Source organism: Anolis sagrei, chromosome Y (assembly GCF_037176765.1).
Source record: "Anolis sagrei isolate rAnoSag1 chromosome Y, rAnoSag1.mat, whole genome shotgun sequence".
NCBI classification, from domain to species: domain Eukaryota; kingdom Metazoa; phylum Chordata; class Lepidosauria; order Squamata; family Dactyloidae; genus Anolis; species Anolis sagrei.
In genome coordinates this window covers 30,823,590-30,840,557 of record NC_090035.1, presented here as the reverse complement: position 1 = coordinate 30,840,557, position 16,968 = coordinate 30,823,590, and the positions used below count along the sequence as shown (strand labels likewise).

General features: G+C 43.6%; 1 protein-coding gene across 3 annotated transcripts in view; it reads right to left on the bottom strand.

Annotated features, from left to right (window-relative positions):
* LOC137095190 (alpha-taxilin-like) overlaps positions 1 to 16,968 on the bottom strand; it is a 104,332-nt gene that overhangs the window by 78,624 nt on the left and 8,740 nt on the right. For 2 of the 3 annotated variants that reach the window (XM_067461566.1, XM_067461565.1), the window contains one exon: positions 15,135 to 15,407. The exons of the other annotated variant lie outside the window; for it this stretch is intronic. In XM_067461566.1, the coding sequence (XP_067317667.1) occupies positions 15,135 to 15,407 (273 nt within the window). The remainder of the gene's footprint in view (positions 1 to 15,134; positions 15,408 to 16,968) is intronic. 3 annotated transcript variants of the gene reach the window in all.

The window sequence follows — 16,968 nt, the reverse complement described above, 5'->3', positions numbered from 1 at the left end:
CATATATATCAGAATAGGTAGGTAGGTAGTCCCCTGACATTAAGTCCAGTCATGTTTGACTCTGGGGTGTGGTGCTCATCTCCATTTCTAAACCGAAGATCCAGCGTTGTCCGTAGACACCTCCAAGGTCATGTGGCCGGCATGACTGCATGGAGCGCCGTTACCTTCCCGCCGGAGCGGTACCTATTGATCTACTCACATTTGCATTTGCATGTTTTCAAACTGCTAGGTTGGCAGAAGCTAGGGCTGACAGCGGAAGCTCACGACTCTCCCCGGAATCGAACCTGTGACCTTTCGATAAACAAGCTCAGCAGCAGTGCTTTAACCCACTGCGCCACCGGGGGCTGCAATAAATCGGAATATAAAGCAGAAAAATGTACAATATATGCTTTGTATTGAATTATATGGCAGTGTGGACTCAGTTAACCCATGGATTTCCCATGACTCAGATATCCCAGGGCCATTCCACAAAGCAAGATAACTCAGAATATAAAGCGGATAATCCCACAGTGTGGACTCAGATAAGTCAGGGTCTTTCCACATAGCCATATAACTCAGAATACAAAGCAGAAAATCCCACAATATGTGCTTTGAATTGCATTATATGGCAGTGTGGACTCAGATATCCCAGCACATTCCACACAGCCATATAACTCAGAATAGAAGGAAGAAATCCCCACAATATGTGCTTTGAAGTGGATTATATGGCTGTGTGGACTCAGATAATGCAGGGTCTTTCCACACAGCCATAGAATATAAAACAGAAAATCCCAAAATATCTGCTTTAATTGGACTACATGGCAGTGTGGACTCTGATGATAACCCAGGGCCTTTCCACACAGCCCTATAACTCAGAATATAAAGTAGAAAATCCCAAAATATGTGCTTTGAATTGCATTATATGGCAGTGCGGAGTCAGATAAAACAGAGACGTTCCACACAGCCCTATAACTTAGAATATAAAGCAGAAAATCGTACAATAGGTGCTTTGAATTGCATTATATGGCAGTGTGGACTCAGATATCCCAGATCCATTCCACAAAGCCATATAACTCAGAATGTAAAGCGGATAATCCCACAACATGTGCTCTGTATTGCATTACATGGCAATGTAGACTCACATAATGCAGGGCCTTTCCACACAGCCATATAACTCAGAATATAAAGCGGAAAAACCTAAAATATTGGAATTGCATTATATGGCAGTATTGACTCAGATAACCCAAGTACTTTGCACACAGCCCTATAACTCGGAATATAAAGTAGAAAATCCCAAAATATGTGCTTTAAATTGCATTATATGGCTGTGTGGACTCAGATAACGAGCGCCTTGCCCCACAGCCCTAAAACTCAGAATATAAAGCAGAAAATCCCGCAATATGTGCTTTGAATTGCATTATATGGCAGTGTGGACTCGGATAACCCAGGGACTTTCCCACACCCCTATAACTCACAATATAAAGCAGAAAATCCCAAAATATGTGCTTTGAATTCCATTATATGGCAGTGTTGACTCGGATAACCCAGGGACTTTCCCACACCCCTATAACTCACAATATAAAGCAGAAAATCCCAAAATATGTGCTTTGAATTCCATTATATGGCAGTATGGACTCAGATAACCCAGGGATTTTCCACACAGCCCTATAACTCAGAATATAAAGTAGGAAACCCCACAATATGTGCTTTGAATTCCATTATATGGCAGTGTGGACTTAGATAACCAGGGCCTTTCGACACAGCCATATAACTCAGAATATAAAGCAGAATATCCCACAATATGTGCTTTGAATTGCATTATAAGGCAGTGTGGACTCAGATAACCCACGGCTTTTCCACACAGCCATATAACTCAGAATATAAAGCAGAATATTCCACAATATGTGCTTTGAATTGCATTATATGGCAGTGTGGACTCAGATAACCCAGGGCCATTCCCCACAGCCATATGTATCAGAATAGGTAGGTAGGTAGTCCCCTGACATTAAGTCCAGTCATGTTTGACTCTGGGGTGTGGTGGTCATCTCCATTTCTAAACTGAAGACCCAGTGTTGTCCGTAGACACCTCCAAGGTCATGTGGCCGGCATGACTGCATGGACCGCCGTTACCTTCCCGCCGGAGCGGTACCTATTGATCTACTCACATTTGCATGATTTCAAACTGCTAGGTTGGCAGAAGTTAGGGCTAACAGCGGAAGCTCACGACGCTCCCCGGAATCGAACCTGTGACCTTTCGATCAACAAGCTCAGCAGCAGTGCTTTAACCCACTGCGCCACCGGGGTCTCCAATAAATCGGAATATAAAGCAGAAAATCGTACAATATGTGCTTTGAATTGAATTATATGGCAGTGTGGACTCAGTTAACCCATGGATTTCCCATGACTCAGATATCCAAGGGCCATTCCACAAAGCCAGATAACTCAGAATATAAAGCGGATAATCCCACAATATGTGCTTTGAATTGCATTATATGGCAGTGTGGACTCGGATAAGTCAGGGTCTTTCCACATAGCCATATAACTCAGAATATAAAGCAGAAAATCCCACAATATGTGCTTTGAATTGCATTATATGGCAGTGTGGACTCAGATATCCCAGCACATTTCACACAGCCATATAACTCAGAATAGAAGGGAGAAATCCCCACAATATGTGCTTTGAAGTGGATTATATGGCTGTGTGGACTCAGATAATGCAGGGTCTTTCCACACAGCCATATAAGTCAGAATATAAAACAGAAAATCCCGAAATATCTGCTTTAATTGGACTACATGGCAGTGTAGACTCTGATGATGACCCAGGGCCTTTCCACACAGCCATATAACTCAGAATATAAAACAGAAAATCCCACAATATGTGCTTTGAATTGCATTACACGGCAGTGTGGACTCAAATATCCCAGAGCCATTCCATAAAGTAGAATATCCCAAAATATGTGCTTTGAATTGCATTATATGGCAGTGCGGACTCAGATAAAACAGAGACGTTCCACACAGCCCTATAACTCAGAATATAAAGCAGAAAATCATACAATGTGTGTTTTGAATTGCATAATATGGTAGTGTGGACTCAGATAACCCAGGGCCTTTCCACACAGCCATATAACTCAGAATATAAAGCGGAAAATCCCAAAATATGTGCTTTGAATTGCATTATATGGCTGTGTGGACTCAGATAAACAGCGCCTTTCCACACAGCCATAAAACTCAGAATATAAAGCAGAAAATCCCGCAATATGTGCTTTGAATTGCATTACATGGCAGTGTGGACTCAGATATCCCAGAGCCATTCTACAAAGCCATATAACCCAGAATATAAAGCGGATAATCCCACAATATGTGCTTTGTATTGCATTACATGGCAATGTGGACCCAGATAATGTAGGGCCTTTCCACACAGCCATATAACTCAGAATATAAAGCGGAAAATCCAGCAATATATGCTTTGAATTGCATTATATGGCAGTATGGACTCAGATAACCCAAGGACTTTCCACACAGCCCTATAACTCAGAATATAAAGAACAAAATCCAACAATATGTGCTTTGAATTGCATTATATGGCAGTGTGGACTCAGATATCCCAGCACATTTCACACAGCCATATAACTCAGAATAGAAGGGAGAAATCCCCACAATATGTGCTTTGAAGTGGATTATATGGCTGTGTGGACTCAGATAATGCAGGGTCTTTCCACACAGCCATATAAGTCAGAATATAAAACAGAAAATCCCGAAATATCTGCTTTAATTGGACTACATGGCAGTGTAGACTCTGATGATGACCCAGGGCCTTTCCACACAGCCATATAACTCAGAATATAAAACAGAAAATCCCACAATATGTGCTTTGAATTGCATTACACGGCAGTGTGGACTCAAATATCCCAGAGCCATTCCATAAAGTAGAATATCCCAAAATATGTGCTTTGAATTGCATTATATGGCAGTGCGGACTCAGATAAAACAGAGACGTTCCACACAGCCCTATAACTCAGAATATAAAGCAGAAAATCATACAATGTGTGTTTTGAATTGCATAATATGGTAGTGTGGACTCAGATAACCCAGGGCCTTTCCACACAGCCATATAACTCAGAATATAAAGCGGAAAATCCCAAAATATGTGCTTTGAATTGCATTATATGGCTGTGTGGACTCAGATAAACAGCGCCTTTCCACACAGCCATAAAACTCAGAATATAAAGCAGAAAATCCCGCAATATGTGCTTTGAATTGCATTACATGGCAGTGTGGACTCAGATATCCCAGAGCCATTCTACAAAGCCATATAACCCAGAATATAAAGCGGATAATCCCACAATATGTGCTTTGTATTGCATTACATGGCAATGTGGACCCAGATAATGTAGGGCCTTTCCACACAGCCATATAACTCAGAATATAAAGCGGAAAATCCAGCAATATATGCTTTGAATTGCATTATATGGCAGTATGGACTCAGATAACCCAAGGACTTTCCACACAGCCCTATAACTCAGAATATAAAGAACAAAATCCAACAATATGTGCTTTGAATTGCATTATAAGGCAGTGTGGACTCAGATATCCCAGCACATTCCACACAGCCATATAACCCAGAATATAAGGGAGAAATCCCCACAATATGTGCTTTGAAGTGGATTATATGGCTGTGTGGACTCAGATAATGCAGGTTCTTTCCACACAGCCATATAACTCAGAATATAAAACAGAAAATCCCAAAATATGTGCTTTGAATTGCATGATATGGCAGTGCGGACTCAGATAAAACAGGGATTGTTCCACACAGCCCTATAACTCAGAATATAAAGCAGAATATCCCACAATATGTGCTTTGAATTGCATAATATGGCAGTGTGGACTCAGATAACCCAGGGCCTTTCCACACAGCCATATAACTCAGAATATAAAGCGGAAAATCCCAAAATATGTGCTTTGAATGGCATTATATGGCTGTGTGGACTCAGATAAACAGCGCCTTTCCACACACCATAAAACTCAGAATATAAAGCAGAAAATCCCGCAATATGTGCTTTGAATTGCATTACATGGCAGTGGACTCAGATATCCAAGCACATTCCACATTCCACTCGGATAAAACAGAGACTTTCCACACAGCCCTATAACTCAGAATATAAAGAACAAAATCCAACAATATGTGCTTTGAATTGCATTATAAGGCAGTGTGGACTCAGATATCCCAGCACATTCCACACAGCCATATAACCCAGAATATAAGGGAGAAAACCCCACAATATGTGCTTTGAAGTGGATTATATGGCTGTGTGGACTCAGCGGATAATCCCACAATATGTGCTCTGTATTGCATTACATGGCAATGTAGACTCACATAACGCAGAGCCTTTCCACACAGCCATATAACTCAGAATATAAAGCGGAAAATCCCAAAATATGTGCTTTGAATTGCATTATATGGCAGTGTGGACTCAGATAACCAGCGCCTTTCCACACAGCCCTATAACTCAGAATATAAAGTAGAAAATCCCAAAATATGTGCTTTGAATTGCATGATATGGCAGTGCGGACTCAGATAAAACAGGGACGTTCCACACAGCCCTATAACTCAGAATATAAAGCAGAATATCCCACAATATGTGCTTTGAATTGCATAATATGGCAGTGTGGACTCAGATAACCCAGGGCCTTTCCACACAGCCATATAACTCAGAATATAAAGCGGAAAATCTCAAAATATGTGCTTTGAATGGCATTATATGGCTGTGTGGACTCAGATAAACAGCGCCTTTCCACACAGCCATAAAACTCAGAATATAAAGCAGAAAATCCCGCAATATGTGCTTTGAATTGCATTACATGGCAGTGTGGACTCAGATATCCCAGCACATTCCACATTCCACTCGGATAAAACAGAGACTTTCCACACAGCCCTATAACTCAGAATATAAAGAACAAAATCCAACAATATGTGCTTTGAATTGCATTATAAGGCAGTGTGGACTCAGATATCCCAGCACATTCCACACAGCCATATAACCCAGAATATAAGGGAGAAAACCCCACAATATGTGCTTTGAAGTGGATTATATGGCTGTGTGGACTCAGCGGATAATCCCACAATATGTGCTCTGTATTGCATTACATGGCAATGTAGACTCACATAACGCAGAGCCTTTCCACACAGCCATATAACTCAGAATATAAAGCGGAAAATCCCAAAATATGTGCTTTGAATTGCATTATATGGCAGTGTGGACTCAGATAACCAGCGCCTTTCCACACAGCCATAAAACTCAGAATATAAAGCAGAAAATCCCACAATATGTGCTTTGAATTGCATTACATGGCAGTGTGGACTCAGATATTCCAGAGCCTTTCCACACAGCCATATAATGGCCCTGGGATATCTGAGTCATGGGAAGTCCATGGGTTAACTGAGTCCACACTTCCCATGACTCAGATATCCCAGGGCCATTCCACAAAGCCAGATACCTCAGAATATAAAGCGGATAATCCCACAATATGTGCTTTGAATTGCATCATATGGCAGTGTGGACACAGATAAGTCAGGGTCTTTCCACGCAGCCATATAACTCAGAATATAAAGCAGAAAATCCCACAATATGTGCTTTGAGTAGCATTATATGGCAGTATGGACTCAGATAACCCAAGGACTTTCCACACAGCCCTATTACTCGGAATATAAAGTAGAAAATCCCACAATATGTGCTTTGAATTCCATTATATGGCAGTGTGGACTCGGATAAAACAGAGACTTTCCACACAGCCCTATAACTCAGAATGTAAAGAACAAAATCCAACAATATGTGCTTTGAATTGCATTATAAGGTAGTGTGGACTCAGATATCCCAGAGCCATTCCACAAAGCCATATAACTCAGAATGTAAAGCGGATAGTCCCACAATATGTGCTCTGTATTGCATTACATGGCAATGTAGACTCACATAATGCAGGGCCTTTCCACACAGCCATATAACTCAGAATATAAAGCGTAAAATCCCAAAATATGTGCTTTGAATTGCATTATATGGCAGTGTGGACTCGGATAACCCAGGGACTTTCCCACACCCCTATAACTCAGAATATAAAGTGGAAAATCCCAAAATATGTGCTTTAAATTGCATTATATGGCTGTGTGGACTCAGATAACCAGCGCCTTTCCACACAGCCATAAAACTCAGAATATAAAGCAGAAAATCCCACAATATGTGCTTTGAATTCCATTATATGGCAGTATGGACTCAGATAACCCAAGGACTTTCCACAAAGCCCTATTACTCGGAATATAAAGTAGAAAATCCCACAATATGTGCTTTGAATTCCATTATATGGCAGTGTGGACTTAGATAACCAGGGCCTTTCCACACAGCCATATAATCAGAATATAAAGCAGAATATCCCACAATATGTGCTTTGAATTGCATTATAAGGCAGTGTGGACTCAGATAACCCGAGACCTTTCCAAACAGCCCTATAACTCAGAATATAAAGCAGAATATCCCACAATATGTGCTTTGAATTGCATTATATGGCAGTGTGGACTCAGATAACCCAGGGCCATTCCCCACAGCCATATATAGCGGAATAGGTAGGTAGGTAGTCTCCTGACATTAAGTCCAGTCATGTTTGACTCTGGGGTGTGGTGCTCATCTCCATTTCTAAACCGAAGACCCAGCGTTGTCCGTAGACACCTTCAAGGTCATGTGGCCGGCATGACTGCATGGACCGCCGTTACCTTCCCGCCGGAGCGGTACCTATTGATCTACTCACATTTGCATGTTTTCAAACTGCTAGGTTGGCAGAAGCTAGGGCTGACAGCGGAATGCTCACGTCGCTCCCCGGAATCGAACCTGTGACCTTTCGATCAACAAGCTCAGCAGCAGTGCTTTAACCCACTGCGCCACCGGGGGCTCCGAAAAGACTTCTGCTAGTTCCTTCAATACTCTGGGTTGTAGTTGATCTGGCCCTGGAGACTTGAACTCATTAAGAGCAGCCAGGTATTCCTGGACGACTTCTTTCCCAATTTGGGGTTGGATGTCCTCCAATCCCTCATCCACTCCATCTTGCTGAGGTTGAAGACTCTCTTTTTGTGAGAAGACCGAGGCAAAGAAGGCATTAAGTAGTTCTGCCTTTTCCCTATCCCCTGTCAGCATTGCCCCATCTTCTCCTCGAAGAGGTCCTATCGCCTCCTTTATTTTTCCTTTTTCTACTGACATAAGAATAGAAGCCCTTTTATTGTTTTTAATGTCCCTGGCAAGTCTGAGCTCGTTTTTTGGTTTAGCCTTGCGGACCTTTTCCCTACAGGTATTGGCTATTTGTTTGAATTCTTCTTTGGTGATTTCTCCCTTTTTCCACTTCTTCTGCATGTCTCTTTTGTGTCTTAGCACAGTTAGAAGTTCTTTGGACATCCATTCTGGCTTCTTTGCACTTGTCCTATTTTTTCTCTTTGTTGGCACGGTTTGCAATTGTGCCTTGAGTATTTCACTCTTGAGAAATTCCCATCCATCCGTAACTCCCTTGTCTTTTAGTATCTGTGTCCATGGAATGTTGCTCAGCGTTTCCTTCATTTTTTGGAAATCAGCTCTCCTAAAGTCCAAAATGCGGGTTTGACTTGTCTTAGTTTTGGCCTTCCTTTGTACCTCAAATTGCAGGAGCACATAAGGATCCTACCACTTCGACCGCATCGATCAGGTCCTCCGCATTTGTTAGGATGAGATCAAGAGTAACCAATCCCCTTGTTGCCTCTTCTACCTTCTGGACCATGAAATTGTCTGCGAGGCAAGCGAGGAATTTGTTGGACCTTGTACTCTTGGCCGAGTTTGTTTTCCAGCAAATATCGGGATAGTTGAAATTGCCCATGACTACTACATCTCTTCTCTGTGCCTGTTTGGTCAACTGTTGGCAGAAGACTTCATCAAGTTCTTCCTCCTGGCTTGGGGGTCTGTAGTAGACGTCTACAACGACATCTTTTTGAGTCCCAGTTCCCTTGATTCTTATCCAGATGATTTCAAGCTAGTTTCCCAGATTGCTGTCTTGAATCTCTTCTGCAGCATAAGAGTTTTTGACATATAAGGCTACTCCGCCTCCTCTCCCCTTTGTTCGGTTTCTGTGAAAGAGGTTATACCCCTCGATATCTACATTCCAGCGATAGGAGTCATCCCACCAGGTTTCAGTGATCCCTATGATATCATATTTGTGGTGTTGTGCTAAAAGTTGGAGTTCGTCTTGTTTATTTCCCATGCTCTGTGCATTAGTGTAAAGACATGTGAGCCCCTGAGATCTTCCCTTGAGCTGTTTAATTGGGATTATTGTGCTTTTGGTACTTGGTCCTTGTTGTGTTTGTGCAGCCCTCCGTTTAGCCTTCTGGCGATTCCCAGACATTATGGGTAAAGTAGTGTTCACAAGGCTGTTGTCCCCCTCCCCCGGTGGACCTAGTTTAAAGTGCGTCTAATGAGGTTTGCGAGTCTGTGAGCAAAAAGGTGTTTTCCTACTTGTGTGAGATGCACCCCATCCCTTGCCAGCAGGCCATCCTCCTGGAAAAGCAGGCCATGGTCGAGGAAGCCAAAGCGTTCCTCCTGACACCATTTTCTAAGCCAGTCATTGACCTGTACTATTTTTCTGGTTCTTGTGGGTCCGTGTCTTACAACAGGGAGGAGGGATGAAAAGACCACCTGTACATTACATTCTTTTAGCTTTGCTCCTAGAGCTCGAAAATCATTTGTGATCTTTTGAAATGTGTGCCTTGCAGTATCATTGGTTCCTACATGAATCAACATGAGGGGAGGACGGTGATAGGGCTTGAGGAGCCTGGTGAGCCTCTGAGTGATATGGTGTATTTTTGCCCCCGGTAGGCCGCATATTTCTTGAGCCATCCCCTCTGGTCTGGAAATGACAGCTTCCGTTCCTCTAAGGAGGGAGTCGCCTACTACCAAGACCTGTTTACTTTCGGGAATGACAGGGCCCCTTTTGTGCAATGTAGTGTGTAGGTCTCCAGAAAAGTGATCCTGTTGGTATGAATTGTGTAGGTGAAAAGTGTTGTCCTCCTCGACATCCCCGGGGCATTCGTCAAGGACAATCCATTGAGATTCATCCAAGAGCCTATGGTTCTCCTGTATGTGTTCCTGTTGCACCTGGTCTATGGTTGGGGATGGTACACCTGCACGATTGTGCAAGTGTGAATGTTGTGAAGTGTTGTCCCAGTCAGGGCTATCCCCTGCACACTGATCAAGGATGAGCCACTGATCAGTATCTAAGCCAGTCTTCCCCAATATGTTGTGTTTCTTGGTCAGGTGATAGTTGTGTGAGAATTTGGAATCTATTGTGTAACTGCAGCTGAGCGGAAGTATTCTGAGGAGGCTTCCGGGTCCTATGTGTCCTTCTAAGGGTGACATTTCTCCAAGCCTGAGGGTTGTCCACATCTGAGGTGCTGTTCTCTTGAGCCTCCCCGTAATGTTGGTGTGATATGGGCTGCGTGTCTAGGACAGTGTGGTGTCTAAGAACAGCTCAAGTTCCTGAATGTTCTTAAGGGTCTTAATACGGTCCTCAAGTTGTCGGATCCTGTGTTCCATGCGAGTGATCTGTTTACACTTGGGGCAGATGTAATTGAGTAATTGTAGTGTGAAAAAGCTGAACATGCCACAGCTTGTGCATGAGACGGGAACTTTTTGTGTTTGTTCCATCTGGAGGTTACTAATGACCTCCTCTTGGTGTGTGTTTTATGTTGTTGTCTGTATGCAGGGGTGAAAGTATAGGTTACTGAGTGTATGAGTTTATATAGGATAACCAGGAAGCCCCGCCTCTCAAACAAAGCAGTTAATTTTTAAACTCAGGAATCCCCGCCTCTCAAACAAAGCAGCACTGAAAGCAGTTAAATTTAAACAAAGCTTATCCTGAAGCAGAAGGAAACAAAATGGATTCCTGCTTCCTCAACTTCTGTGGAAAGCCCAGCTGCCCTTTGGGTTCAGACGCTGGTTTATATAGGCTAACCAGGAAGCCCCGCCTCTCAAACAAAGCAGTTAATTTTTAAACTCAGGAAGCCCTGCCTCTCAAACAAAGCAGCACTGAAAGCAGTTAAATTTAAATAAAGCTTATCCTGAAGCAGAAGGAAACAAAATGGATTCCTGCTTCCTCAACTTCTGTGGAAAGCCCAGCTGCCCCTTGGGTTCAGACGCTGGTTTATATAGGATAACCAGGAAGCCTCGCCTCTCAAACAAAGCAGTTAATTTTTAAACTCAGGAAGTCCCGCCTCTCAAACAAAGCAGCACTGAAAGCAGTTAAATTTAAACAAAGCTTATCCTGAAGCAGAAGGAAACAAAATGGATTCCTGCTTCCTCAACTTCTGTGGAAAGCCCAGCTTTGCACAGAAGCTGAACTGGACTATATGGCAGTGTGGACTCAGTTAACCCATGGCCTTCCCACATAGCCATATAACTCAGAATATAAAGCAGAAAATCCCACAATATGTGCTTTGGATTGCATTATATGGCAGTGTGTACTCAGATAACCCAGAGCCTTTCCACACAGCCATATAACTCAGAATATAAAGCAGAAAATCCCAAAATATGTGCTTTGATTTGCATTATATGGCAGTGTGGACTCAATTAACCCGGGGACTTTCCACACAGCCCTATAACTCGGAATATAAAGAAAAAATCCCAAAAATATGTGCTTTGGATTGCATTGTATGGCAGTGTGGACTCAGATAACCCAGGGACTTTCCACACAGCCCTATCACTCAGAATATAAAGTAGAAAATCCCACAAAACAGACTCGATAATATATTTAATTCAGTGCCCCTGTGGACTACTTTATGTAGGTAAAACAAGCAGAACCTTAAAAACTAGAATGCTTGAACATCGCTCCTGTATCAAAAATAAAGCTTCAGTCTCTACCCTCTACTCACACTTCATAGAAAAATCTCATTCTCATGGAACCCCAGGTTTCGGCGGTGACCAGGGGAGCATTTGCACAGCTAAAGCTTGTGCGCCAGCTACGCCCGTATCTTGGGAAGTCTGACTTGGCCACGGTAGTCCACGCTCTGGTTACATCCTGTTTAGAGTACTGCAACGCTCTCTACGTGGGGTTGCCTTTGAAGACGGCTCGGAAGCTCCAACTAGTCCAACGCTTGGCAGCCATGATTTTAACAGGAGCGGAGCGCAGGGAGCATACAACCCCCCTGTTGCGCCAACTCCACTGGCTACCGATCTGCTACCGGGCTGAATTCAAAGTGCTGGCATTGGCCTTTAAAGCCCTAAACGGTTCCGGCCCAAGCTACCTATCCGACCGCATCTCTGCCTATGAACCCACCAGAACTTTGAGTTCTTCCGGGGAGACCCTGCTCTTGATCCCGCCTGCTTCTCAAGCTCGGCTGGCGGGGACGAGAGATAGGGCCTTCTCGGTGGTGGCTCCTCGGCTGTGGAACACCCTTCCTATGGACATTAGACTAGCACCATCTCTAATGGTATTCCGCAAAAAAGTGAAGACCTGGCTGTTTGAGCAGGCGTTCCAATAATTAGTGCAATGATTGGTTAATGAACACTGGAATGGAACAATGGATGACGAATCTGGAACATGTTTTTGATGACGAGACGACAGTGAATCGGTATTGTAGTAACTGTTTATTAATTGTGTAAGGTGTTAGGTTGTTAACTGTTTCTATACTGTAGCACTGAATTTTTGCTGTTCGTATTTGTTGTGAACCGCTGTGAGTCGCCTTCGGGCTGAGAACAGCGGTATATAAGTAAGGTAAATAAATAATAAATAAATAAACTTGATCCCAAGTCCCTTCTGAACCATGTTGTGATTCCGGTTTAACTGTCATTGTTGCATCCTATGGGATCCTGGAATTTGTAGCATTGTGAGGTACTGCAAATTCCTTGCCAGGAAAATGCAACATGCCTCATGAAACTACAAATCCCAGGATCCCCAAAATGGCACTAGTTGGAGCTTCCGAGCTGTCTTCAAAGGCAACCCCACGTAGAGAGTGTTGCAGTAGTCTAAAGAGGATGTAACCAGAGCGTGGACTACCGTGGCCAAGTCAGACTTCACAAGGTACGGGCGCAGCTGGCGCACAAGCTTTAGCTGTGCAAATGCTCCCCTGGTCACCGCCGAAACCTGGAGTTCCAGGCTCAGCGATGAGTCCAGGGTCACACCCAAGCTGCGAACCTGCATCTTCAGGGGGAGTGCGGCCCCATCCAACACAGGCTGTAACCCTATGCCCTGTTCGGCCTTGCGACTGACCAGGAGTACCTCTGTCTTGTCTGGATTCAGTAACGTGATGGAGTAACGTGAAAACAGCCCCAGAAAGAAGTTGAGCTGATAGCAGCCAAAAAAGCCTGACCTATGAAAGAGTTCAACCAGCAGAGAAACTAGAGGTGCAAAGTGCATCTGCATTAGACACCCAGGTGTTTTGGACTTCAGTTCCCAGAATTCTTAACCACTGGACAAGCTGGCAAGAGGGTTGGGAGTTGAAGGCCCAAACTCCTACAAGGCCACAGGTTGTGCAGACCTGATAGATAGTGCTGAATGAATGCAGTTTGATCCCAGTTTATTTGACATGTCTCAATGCTATGGGATCATGAAAGTTTACATTACCTTTCGCCCAGCCCTTTTATAGTTGTTCATGTCTATTGTTAGTACTCCTGTCCATTGGTATTGTTGAACCTCGCCTGATGGAGCTCTGATGTAATCAATTTTATATTTTTATTTTTAGTGTGTTTTGTATTTTATGATGTTTTTATTTTTTGCCATTTTGTTTATTAAGTTACAGTTAGGTTGTTCTACATTATCTAATGTGCTCTGTCTTGATGTAAATTGTTTGTATGGCTTTAATAATAATATAATATATAATAAACTTTTATTTGTATATTGCTCTATCTCCCCCAGGGGACTTGGGCAGTTTCCAACATAGGTAAAGCATTGCAATTACGACATAAAATGTACAGAATAATCATTATAAAACAAAGACATAATATTATATAACAGTCGTACATATTTAAAATTAAAAACCAGTCCAGTACTAATTTCCATCAAGCAGGTTCAGTTACCAATGGGCAGAATTCCAGACATGGCCTCAACAACCACGAGAGGGCTGGGCTAGAACAACGATGTAGACTAGGGCCTGCGGAGTGGATAAACTGCAAGCATGGTCCTGTCTGATGGTCAGGATATGACCTGGAGATATTTATTTCCAAGGCTTGCTGAACAGATATAAGAGAACTGGTCCAATGGGGAGACATAGGACTAATACAACGACGTAGCAGAGGGCCAGGGAAGTGGGTAAAGTGCAGCGTGGGGACCTGACAAAAGACCAGGGTAGAGCCTGGAGCTAATCATTTCCAAAAGCCTACTGAAACCACCAGATCTTCAGGTCCTTGCGGAAGAGGGCAAGTGACGGGGCTTGTCTTAACTTTCTGGGGAGGGCATTCCAAAAGCGGGAGGCCACCACCGAGAAGGCCCTCTCCCTCATTCCCACCAGCCACACTTGGGATGGTGGTGGAGTGAGAGAAGGGCCTCCTAGTAGATTTAAGAGTCCGTGTCAGTTCATAGGTGGAGATGGACAGGCAGGGCCCAAAAAGTTTAGGACATTTCTTTTTGGCACTGAATGCCAAAAAGAAACCGCCGAGTCCCTCTGGGGAGATAGAGCGGTCTATAAATAAAGTTTTTTAAAATAATAATTGTATTGTTGAAGGCTTTCATGGCCGGAATCACTGGGTTGTTGTAGGTTTTTTAGGTTGTATGACCATGTTCTAGAAGCATTCTCTCCTGACATTTCACCTGCATCTGTGGCAGCAATCTCAGAGGTTGTGAGGTTTTGCCACAGATGCAGGCGAAACATCAGGAGAGAATGCTTCTAGAACATGGCCATACAACCTGAAAAACCTACAACCCATAATAATAATAATAATTAATATTATTAAGATGTAGTCTGACAAAGTCTTTAGCTTTCACTGCAAAAAGTGCTGGGTTGGTTCCCCAAACTACAGCTCCCATGGTTCCATAACACTAGAAGTGAAAATGAGGTCAAGCTGCATTAATTACAACACTGAGGATGCTAAGAAACGACTCATTCACAACAGCAAATGTATTCCAGATCAAGGAAGAGGGCAGGGCTGCTGTGAGCCCAGTGTCACCCTTGGCTTTCCTCTTCTCCTGGCTGCGCTTGGGGTCCCGCTCCCCACTGTCATCGCCATGCCCCCGGGGCTCCTCTTTCTCCCCGTTGATCTCAGGGCCAATCTGCTCTGGCTCCTCATTTCTGGGGGACTCGATCCGGCCCTTCTCTGCCTCCTCCGCCTCAGCCACCTCGCTCTGGCCGCTCTCCTCCTGCTGGCTGTCCATGCAGTACGTGCTGAGGATATCCTCCAGTTGCCGGCTCAGCTCCTCCGAAACATCGCAGGTCAAGGGCACTGAGGGAGATACAGCCCGTAGGCCCCATTCAGTCAAGTCTAATGCACACCTTTTTGGCCTAAATCCCCTTTACCAAAATCAGGGTTTATCATATCCGCATCACACAATATCATCTTAATATCGAGCCCAAGCAAAAGGGGAAACTACTTCAGGAACTCCTCTTTGGGGGACCTCATCTCTCATTTAATGACTCTGGCTCAATGCTATGGGATCCTGAGATTTGTAGTTTGGTGGGGCATCAGCCTTCTTTGGTAGAGGTTCAAGACCTTGCAAAACTATAGCTCCCATGACTACTTAGCACGGAATTGAACCAAGGAAGTTAAAGTGGATTCATTCTACATCATAGTTGCCCACCAAGGTTTTCTTTTCCATCGCTGGAAGCTTTTGTGTTCTAACACTTTTATGTTTAAAGAAGGAATTCTAAGCAGGCAGCAACTGATTTGGCCATATGACAAAGAGGGCACTTTTTGCTGCTGTGCATTACATTCGACAGCAAATCCTTTCTTTGGTTTGAGGGTTTTGAAAATTAAAAAAACTCTAAAATTACAACAGTAAAGAAAGAACAACACTCAAAAACAGGGGAATTCCAGACAATAAACACTCAGGGCCAGCTAATCACCTCCCAAAAAGGATTCCCCCAGGCAGTAAGAAGCCAGACTTTGAAACTACTAAGTCATTAAATGCTAATCAAGGCAGCCAATTGCAACATTTACACCTACTTCCAACAGACTAGAGATCTTTCTCCCACCTTGGACACTCTCCAGATATATAAACCCCAACAAACCTCCCAACCTCTGAGGATGCCTGCAATAGATGTGGGTGAAACGTCTGGAGAGAATGCTCATGGAACATGGCCATACAGCCCGGAAAACTCACAGCAACCCCTATGCTGAATCGGTTGCGACTCTATGAGACATTCATTGAAAAATTATAGCAAAATGTGCTGCAGGAAGTCCTTCCCACAAAAACAAAGTTTTTGCAGTTTAATAAACTTTTCCCATGTTTTGTGATAGAACCTATTCATTTATTTATTTATTTATTATTTAAACTTATATGCTGCCACTCCCCTGGGGCTCGGAGCAGCTTACAAGAATAGCTAAAATCTAACAAAGTTTAAAAGCAATTTAAAACAATTTAAAACAACAGTATCAAACATTAAAAGCCTGTCGGAACAGGTATGTCTTACATGCCCTGCGGAAAGCTGGTAAATCCCGCAGGGCACGAACTTCAGGTGGCAGAGCATTCCAGACTGATGGCGCCACTGCTGTGAAGGCTCTGCATCTGGTTGCCGTTAGATGCAAGGTCTTGACACTGGGGACTTCCTATAGATCTTGGTCCTCAGAACGGAGGGATCTCTGGGGTTGGTAGGGGGTGAGACGATCCCTCAGATACATTGGCCCCAGACCATGCAAGGCCTTAAAGGTGAGTACCATCACTTTGAAAGTGATCCGGTGCCACTGCTGTGAAGGCTCTGCATCTGGTTGCCGTTAGACGCAAGGTCTTGACACTGGGGACTTCCTATAGATCTTGGTCCTCAGAACGGAGGGATCTCTGGGGTTG